The 9,708-nt window shown below is 46.6% G+C and overlaps 1 protein-coding gene across 2 annotated transcripts in view; it reads right to left on the bottom strand.

Moving 5' to 3' along the window:
* The window catches only part of gpc5c (glypican 5c), a 78,531-nt gene that overhangs the window by 17,509 nt on the left and 51,314 nt on the right, over positions 1–9,708 (bottom strand). For both annotated transcript variants that reach the window (XM_068571588.1, XM_068571589.1), the window contains one exon: positions 7,930–8,050. In XM_068571588.1, coding sequence (XP_068427689.1) covers positions 7,930–8,050 — 121 coding nt within the window. The remainder of the gene's footprint in view (positions 1–7,929; positions 8,051–9,708) is intronic.

The following is a 9,708-nucleotide window of genomic DNA, read 5'->3' as shown; positions in this document are numbered from 1 at the left end:
CATGACTGAAGCTCACCGCAGGAAGAGAAGGAACCAAAAACCTTCGACAGTCGCTGGAGAGCTCAGTTTTCATAGATGGACAGTTAAGTACTGGAGGATTACTGAGAATAAATGAGAACAATATGACCTGCTGGTTACAGTAGCACATGTTACAGTTATGGTGAACATTAGGACCTGTTGACAGGCTGTGTGTGTGTGTGTGTGTGTGTGTGTGTGTGTGTGTGTGTGTGTGTGTGTGTCTGTTTTCAGGCTGTAATGTGATCAGTTTTAAGGATAAAGCCTCACTTTAGGGACACATTTGGAATCACACTAAAAAGCCTCACTTTGCGAATTATATTAAAAACAAATCTCAATTTATGTCCAGAAACAGTGATATGAAATGTAAGAGTCTATCCAACGCATCCATCCAAGTATTTTAACGTGTCTGCAGGGGAACGAGAGGTAATAATGAAGACAGAAAAAGAGAGAAAACCGAGACAAACATATTAAACTTGTCCGTGATGTAAAGCAGCTACAGACGTGCAGAGCGCTGGGGAGGAAACGCTCCGCTGAGCAGCAGCGTGTTGCACAACACCGGTTGGGCATCAAGCTAATAACTGTGCCTTCCAGGGGATGTTCAGTTACACAATGCTGCTCGGCCCAGCTGTCCTTAAAGTATGTTAATTAAAGAAAGGAATCAATTAAGTTGTCGTCGCTGTGGAAACCAGACTCAGCCGCTGCAGCGCCGTTCGGTTCACTGAGACTCTGCCAGAGCTGTTTCTGTTGTTTCCTTTCTTTAAAACAAGTATCACAGGAAACTGTGGTCTCCCCACAGCAAAGGGAAGCAGGAAAGGCTATATATATATTATGATATAGATATTCCAATATGAGTTCTTAATGAAACAGCTGAATGCATAATGTGCAGTTAATATTCCACCACCTGCTTCCTGATGGACTGCTGCTGCTCGCAGCACCGGCTCTGGGTTTCAATGAGGTCCTCTAATTGTCTTTTTCCCCCAGTTTTATAAATGTTCTTTTGAGTAGAAGCAGGAGAGACATTACACGCTCAGCTGTGCCACTTATGTTCAAACACAACATGTATGTCAGCTCCGTGTGAAGAATATTTCAATAGAAGCAGACATGAGCTGTGTCTTCTCCACCCTGCAGCGACAGAAGTCTTGTTCTCACGCTGCCTTCTCTCAGCCGGACATGCTCAACAAGAAACCGAAAGTCTGACTATGAAAAGTAGAAAACTGTCGTTGCGTAAGTGTGTGTGTGTGTGTGTGTGTGTGTGTGTGTGTGCATGTGTATTATGGGATTCTGCCGTCAAACGAGTGAAACGGGATCGTAAGACACAACCTTTGTGTGGAGCAGAATCACCTCATTGAGGACAGAGGACAGGAGACGAGGAGACGAGGAGACAGGAGACGAGGAGACGAGGAGACGAGGAGGGAAGTCTGGAGGAAAACCTGACGACGGTGAAACGTCTGCTGGAGGAAATCTTTACTTTTAGATCCATTAAAGTATTTTAATTCTCTCCGTTCTCTCACACGGTGAACAGCTCATCATGCAAACATCAGCCCAGAGACTGAGTACTGCATTCATGTCAGGATACATATACTACATATATTATATTAGACTACATATATTACCAGAGTATTACTGCAGCGGGACGGGGAGGGAGAGAGAGAGAGAGAGAGAGAGAGAGAGAGAGAGAGAGAGAGAGAGAGAGAGAGAGAGAGAGAGGTGGACTTTGAGGACGAGTGACAGCAGCAAACAGAAGTAGCTGCAGATAAAGGGTGAATGCTAAATGCTAAATGCTAAATGGCTCCTCTCAGCCTCCATAGCTGCTGATTCTGAAGCAGATCTCATGTTTTGTTTGAGTGGATTAAATGTGGATGTCGAGGCCGACCAGTTTCCAGAAAGTTCTTAATCCCGTAGACTTTGACTGAAGATTGAGAGTTCAGGACTGAACTCACAGTAGTTTCAGAGTCTGGACTGAACCCAGCATTCACATCCACAACATGGGAAAGGGAACGGATTCAAAAGTGAATTTAAAATCAAAGGCGTAACAAGAAAGCCAAGAGCTGCTCTGCTGTTCTTTCCTCCGCTCAAAGATGGAGCCAATAAAAACCCTTCAACCGGAGCGGACAGCGTTCGCCTCGTTGCCTCTGAGATGGAACGTCCATATCGCTCTGAAGACGACGAAGAGATGCAGTTAAACTCTCAACAGATCACACAAAACACATCAGCTCATTAGCACATGCTAACTATTAATGCTAACTATAACGCGTAGACTCACTTAATCTGTGATCCCTGCCGAGCAAACCGTCTTAACTTAGTGAGTTCACTTAAAATCACGTGGAACATCAAGATTTGCCAGATCTTGGGGTGAAATTACAGAATGGGGATGAGAAGTTGGACATCATTTAAAGTACAGAAACAGTTTCAATGGATTTCTATTTATTTAGGGAGACGTGTTCCTGGACCAACGCTGCAGAGGTTTGTCTTGAACCAAGAAATGCAGTAAAGCTGCTTCTTAATCTCAAAAACAACACTTCAAGCAGCCATATGGTTGTGTTTCCTCCAACCGCTCTACTGGTGCCGTTGCTCGTGGGCCAACGACCTAAATTATAATTGTACTCAGTATAAAATCTGAAAATCTGCTTGTACTTTTGAAAATAAACGATGACATTTCCCACGAGCTCTGAGTAATACTTTGAGATGTTTTTTCAAGCGCCGCACGCCCCCGCCCTGCAGGCCGGCGCACGTCGATTATCTCGCTAACGGTTAGTGACACTTTATGTGCTTTGACCTCATGTAACCCCGTGAGTCGATCCCTGCAACGCGCCGCCGCGTTGGGCCGCCGCGCCCTGGTCACGCCCCGCTGTCAGAGAGGTTGTGTAACGCACGTGCGTGTGAACCGACATCGGCTTTTGTTGGGAAAATGAGAGACGTCGTTTTAAATGTTTGACCGTTTGAGTGACATCAGCGGTTTCTCGGGGCAAGTCCCAACAGCTCCCCAACTGAAGACTGTTGAGGGGAAAACACAATGTGGAGGCTGCTGCCGCCGTGTCGCACGAAGCAAACGCCTTCCAGCACCAAAAGATCCATCCATCCATCCATCCATCCATCCATCGAGAACCGGACCAAAAACATGACTCGAGCTGATTCAAATTGACTGAGTTTGAGAATAAAAGGCAAAAGACTTCAGGAAACCAGAGCCGATACACAGCTCAAACTCAAAAGGGGGATTTTCATGATGTTCTGCCAGCAGTAGAAACAGCTCCCATAATTTCTCCACATGACAAGAATCACTGTCTGCATGGACCGTGAACCCACGAGAGAGAATATGAACCCATGTGGAAAAACAGCCGCAGTTCACTGGATTTCTTCTTTTACGAGCTTTGCATCTAATTACGATGGTAATGTTATGCTTAAGTTGGAGTCTGGGTTCATGCGCCTGGTTGCCAAGCTAACACAGAGCCCTGGGCAGGGAGACGTGTTGCTGCTGCTCGTTGCCACAGCAGCAGCAACGAGCAGCAGAGCTCCCGTGAAGGCCGGCTCCATCCTCTTCTTCAAGTGGAAAGAATCCGTCCCTCCCTGTGACGGGTTGCCAGCTCAGCCGAGCTCCTTCTTCATCCCCGCACTGCACTGACTCCGTACTGCTCAAACGCTTTCTGACCGCCGCTGGCACCGCTCAGAAATAAAAGAGACGTAGCCGTGAAGGCGTGTTGGAGTCACAGAAGCAACGTTTGGTTCCTCACGCGGTTTAACCGCGATGTCGTGAGCTTCTTCAGGAGAGAACATTCAACATGTCGTGTGCACGCTCACGGTCTCCTGTCTGGCGAGCGTGCACAGACCGTCCTCGCTAACAAGAGCGCACGTTCACGCCGACTCTGACGGACGTGAGGATCGACTGGATCGACGCAGGATGTGCCGAGTGTGTTGAACACGAGCGAGGCGTCTGTGATGTGGAACCTGGCCGGGCCGCGGGCCAAACCCGACAGCGAGGCGGCAGTCGATCCCATCAATCACACACACACACACACACACACACACACACACACACACACACACACACACACACACACACACAACGGGCCTCGCTCTGCTGGATTTACATGCCTGAGCTTCTCCAGCGCTGCATCCACCGCAGCGTTCACCATTTCTTAAGACGCCGTCTGCGTGTGTGTCTGCATTTGTGTGCGTGTGTGTCTGCGTGTGTGTGTGTGTGTGTGCGAGTCAGAGAAAAAAATAAAGACAAAAATAAAGCGTGAGAACCGCCGTCTCGGCTTTTTTGTTGTTTTTTTTTCTCCCGCTCTGCCCGTTGCCACCGACTTTTCATTTAGCGAAGTGCAAATTGACAAACTGACAAATGATCTGGCCCGAGCACTCGCATGGAAACAGACGGACCATTGTGGGAAAGATCCCCACCCAAAAACAGCTGGGCCGATGGCCGGGAATCAAGAATCCACTTTGAAACATTTATTGTCCGCATTAGCAATATTTACAGGCAGCGAGAGAGAGGACGAACACAGGGGAGGAACAGAACTCGGCCTCCTCACTTAATGGAGCGTTTTACAGGAGGTCAGGAGATTAGCTCGTCCTGTGTGCTTTTGTGCGCTAATACCGGCTTTTATGTGTTGCATTCTTCACAGTGTGTTGATCCAAAAGTGCAACTGTGTAGGCTTCCTCTTGCGACCCGGCCGCCGCGCACGGCTGTGAATCAGACAATGCATGTGCACGCAAACGTGCACACTTCTGTTTTTGATGCAGAGTCCTTGAAGAGGAGGTTTGTGATGCATCAGCAGCAGTTTCTCAATCCTCTTAGTGCCACAGCGCTCTGGGTCTCGCTGCTCGCCACGAGGTACAAATATACACTTAAACCCACTAATCCCGGAAACTGAGGTTATTCAAATTCAGAAAACTCAGATTAGGGATTCATTGAAATACCTGCAAGTAAACAAGATACTATTCATGCAATTAAAATCAACCCAGTGTGTGTTTTAAAAAAATATATATTTTACTTTCAGTGAAAATAACGATCTAAACTCGCTCCGAGGATGAGAGAACAAACACCCAGAGCCACATCATTACACTTCTAACACTTGACACAAAGCGAAAATCTGAAGCTCAAATGGATCATTTGTATTTCCTGATTTACTTCAAAGGACTAAAAGAAGCAAAACGCTGAGACAAGAGTTTGATTCGTCCATGAAACATCTCAATAACAACGTTTCCTTCGGTTTCCTCACATCCGAGGTCAGATAGGTTGTACTTTGTAATAATCCTGCTGTTTAATCCCAACAGATGAGATGTGATCGCAACACTTCCCCGTCTCTCTCTCTCAACCCTCCATTACATATTCAGGTGTTGCTGATTACTGCCGAGCCCTTCACTGTTAACTTAACGGCCGCGAAGATTACAGCGCTGGAACAAGCAGGGCCAGGCCGGTCTGGGATATTTGCTGGGATTGCGCCATCCTCGCAGGCCCTGAACCACCTTCTGTGTGCAAAGCACTTCTCAGGAGTCGGAGAGAGCAGATGTGCAGCTTTGGAACAATGAGGGATCATTTCTGGTCGACTCAGCCAAAAGCTGCTGCTCTCATGAATCCACACAGAGTGATGACTCATTACTAGCTGTCATCCACTTGTCAAAATTGTTTAGGCTTACATAACTAACCCATCATGCAGCTGACGTCCACAACCGCTGAGCCCAGTCGCGGCCAAACGAGGGCGTCTGCACGATCACATGTGACCTGTACGGATCCACGACGCTCCAGGTCCGTGAACAGCTCCTCGCTGATTAAACTGCAATTAACTTTACAGCACAAAGGGTGTGTGATAAAGTTTTTGTTTTGGAGAGGGAACCAGATGGGCTTGCCAGAATCAATCTGAATGGGAAGTTATTATGTGAACTGACTCGCCCACCTGGAAGATTCTCCTCTAATGATCCTGTCTCCAAACATCTGCTGAGGGCTCTGTGGCAAAGATGAAGAGAGCCGGGGACGAGCCACGACCTTGTTAGCTCGAAGAAGAGAGATAAATAATGAATAGAGCACAAGACAGGTGACACCATGAGCTTGAATTAAGGCATTTAAAACAAGATTGTGATTTCCACCCTCTTTAATAACGTAAAAATAACAATTATATAACTAATTATCTGACTGCAGGGCCAGGAAGGAACGAATCAGCTACTGAGAGATAATGACCTTTAGACTTTAACAACCCGTCACTTAAAAAGTAGTTTAAAAAAGAAACCTGAGGCCGTTAAGCCCAAAACCACTTTGATCGCTTTGAAAAGGATTAATATTCACAGGTGAGTGCCAATAGTTTAAATGTTTAAATTCAGAAATTAACTAGATTGTAAAGGTGCTCAGCACATAATACAGAGCGTATCCGTTGCTCTTAATGTGGCGCTGGCTGAGCAGAGGCTTGCAGCTAACAGCGTTAATGTGAGAAGGAAGTGCAGGAGGGCGGGTTCACGTGCACTAACATGCACTAACGTGCACTAACATGCACGGTGGCCCGGCTACGTAAACAACACACAGAGACGCTCACAGGTGCAGAGCGACTTCATCGCCGGCTCAGTTCAACATCACTACAGGATGAAGACCTTTCAGCAAACTTTCTTCTTTTAAAGATGCTTTGAAGTGCTCTATGTAGAACAGTGTGTGTGTGTGTGTGTGTGTGTGTGTGTGCGTGTGGTGTGTGTGTGTGTGTGTGTGTGTGTGTGTGTGTGTGTGTGTGCGTGTGGTGTGTGTGTGTGTGTGTGTGTGTGTGTGCGTGCACATGACTTGGTGCTCCTCTGAGAGCCGGCTGCACCATGCAGTTAAACGCCGTGTGATCCTCTGCTCTTATCCGTCACTGACACAGCGCTCTACCTGCTGCTCTACAATCGAGGCCTTTTCAATCCTGCAAATGTCACCGGCACGCCCGCTCCACTCTGCATAGTTTCCATGACAACAGGGCACTCGACAGCCGCCGTCGCACAATGGGATGTCGCGGCCGGACGGAGAGGATCTGCAGCCGACAGGTGGACCGGCTGGCCGGGAGATACAAGCCACACACGAGACGCACGCCAACGCAGACGGGAAGTAAACGTCCAGGTGAGAGCGTGAAGACGTGAAGAGGACGAGAGCAAACGATGACAAACAGCTGAGACGCGACAGTGAAACGTTCTGGCTGTGTTCGACAGTTTAACAACAAACCAGAGTAAAAACACTGAACGACAGAACGACAGAGACGCCCGGCGTGATATCTGTGGACTATTCTCAGGGCAACAAAAGGGCAGACGGGCCGAGGGGAACCGGATCCTGGCCCGTTTGTCTCCTGTAATGGCCTCCAGGGACGGAGTGGAAGGGCCTTTTCTTCCCGGGCCTTTCAGCCCTAAAAGCCATCTACATGACAAACAGCGTCACTTTGAAGCTGCTTGTGTCGTCTCGGCCTCGCTGTCACTCATCCCTGACCTTTTGCTCCCGCCTCACATCTTTCTTTTTCTTTTTTCTCTCCACAGTAATTCACTTCTTTTTTTTTTGGCACCGAGTCCCTTTCGCCCTCGATCCTCTTCATGTGTCTGTGATTTCTGCTTCTGCGCTCAAAGTCTTTGGACTTGAGCAAAAAGGAAATGTCATCTCAGCACTTCTGTCTGTAACATTTAGGATTTGAAGCATACTCATTAGACTGAAGCCCTAACATGTCATGCTTCAGTGTTTTTAATAATGATCATTTCTGATTATTTCTGCCAATGTTAATCCTGGAAACACTTGTTCTCATACAAATATAGAATTGTTGTTTTAATAATCTGACTCGTGTCTCAGATTATGTACGACATGGTTGATTTCAGTCTGTATTCTTTACATGAATACACGTGTGTGTGTGTGTGTGTGTGTGTGTGTGTAACTTTACTGACGGGACATGTCTCCATGGTGTGCAATGCTCATCCTACCTGGTTGAAGAGCTCCAACCTCTCCTTGACCTCGGCCAGTGTCGGGTTCGGGGTGCGAACTTTGACCTCCGGGTTCTGCCTCTGGGCGTGGAGGCCGTTCCCTACGACCCTGCCGGTGTAGCTGTGAGAGGAAGAGGAGGAGTCGCATCGTTAGAGACAAAACTCTGGAATATTGGTGTCAAAGAGAAGCAGACGTCCAGCTGGATTAAGCTGATAAGACGTGTAAGATGTGAACATGCAGCAGGAGAGGTTTTGTTGTGTAAGATTCTGTATTGTTGTATGTGACAAAGTGTAATTATACTATATTAAGACCCACAATGGAAACTCAGACATGCTCAGGAGATGGTTTTCTCTGAATCCTGCCAACAAACAGACACACACACCAACAAACCCAACACGTCACCTCCTTGGTGGAGGTCATGTGTCTCAGACTTTAAGATAAGATCAAAAGCTCAAATGAACTAAACTCAAACCAAACCGATGTTTCTGTTTGGTTTGTAGAGTATCATGAAGTCCAGTGATGTCGTTGTTCTGCAGCATTTCCACAAAAGACGAAGACGAAGCACAGAGAGCATTAAAAGCTCCTTTAAGCAATAACCATCACATGCATGTGCTCACGAGACCCTCCATGCTGCTTTCATGTGTTTCTGTGATTTGAAAAACGTTTAAAATTAAAATATGACTGAGGACAGCGTAGTAAAATGAAATTGAGACACATGGCGAGCTGGACCTTTAATCCCTGCTGCAGCGCGGCCGGATTATATCTGTTGACTCTGTCGCTGATGTCAGCGAGTCGACGCGTCCAGCAGCTGCCCGACGGCTTTAATTTAGTAGAAGACACACAAAAGTACTTTGGGCTGAAAAAACAAAGTGTCAGGACACTTCAAAGCACCGCGAAGCCGCCGAATGAATGAATTTCACTTTTCAGAGTTTATCCGGTAAAATAGTTTCAAACCGTGGAAAAGATTACGTCACTGTTTATTGTTCTGAACGGACAGTACAGTCAGATCCAGTTACCTGTTTATAGAACACACACACACACACACACACACACACACACACACACACACACACACACACACACACACACACACACACACACACACACCCCATAAAGCATTCAGACATTTGGCAAAATTGTTTATAATTTCTTCACACTATTCTTTCTGTTGAAGTCCATTAAAAAGTTCCATTCATCAACATTCATCATTTAAATAATGTGACTAGTTGGTTAATTTGGTTAACTTTCAAAGATTGTCTTTCTCTGTAAAAAAAAAGAAGTAAAAGTACAACAATATTACAAATAATATTACAGAAATACTCTTCCTACTGATCGTATCCTTTTAGTTATCACAATAAGGCCGTGTGAGCAGACAGACTTAACGCTTTGCTTTTTAAGCATACAGTGAATTATAAATTGATAATCTCCCACACGGGGGATTAACAGCCTCTGAGATCAATGACACGTGCTGGAATCAAATCAATCGCTGCTTCCAGAGGCTGATGAAGTGATGACGGGCTGTGGAAGTGAGCGTGTTCATCTGGATGTCTGTGTGTGTGTGTGTGTCTGATGGGGTTGTGCATGCACACACTTAAATAAATACGCATTGTGGACGTGAGCGGAGGTAATCAGAAAAGTGCTGAATGGGAGAATCTCTGGCCTGAGATCTAACGTCTCTATGAGGTCTGCTCTCCCTCCGCTTGCTGACGCTGCACTTTCCCGATCGGGGCCATAAAAATGCAAAAATGTCTCTTAACCCTCTGCCACACACACACACA

This window comes from Clinocottus analis, unplaced genomic scaffold, assembly GCF_023055335.1.
Source record: "Clinocottus analis isolate CAN_PGR_092001 unplaced genomic scaffold, fCliAna1.0.p SCAF_11, whole genome shotgun sequence".
NCBI classification, from domain to species: Eukaryota; Metazoa; Chordata; class Actinopteri; order Perciformes; family Cottidae; genus Clinocottus; species Clinocottus analis.
The sequence above is the reverse complement of the archived record's forward strand: the minus strand, read 5'-3'. Positions and strand labels throughout refer to the sequence as shown.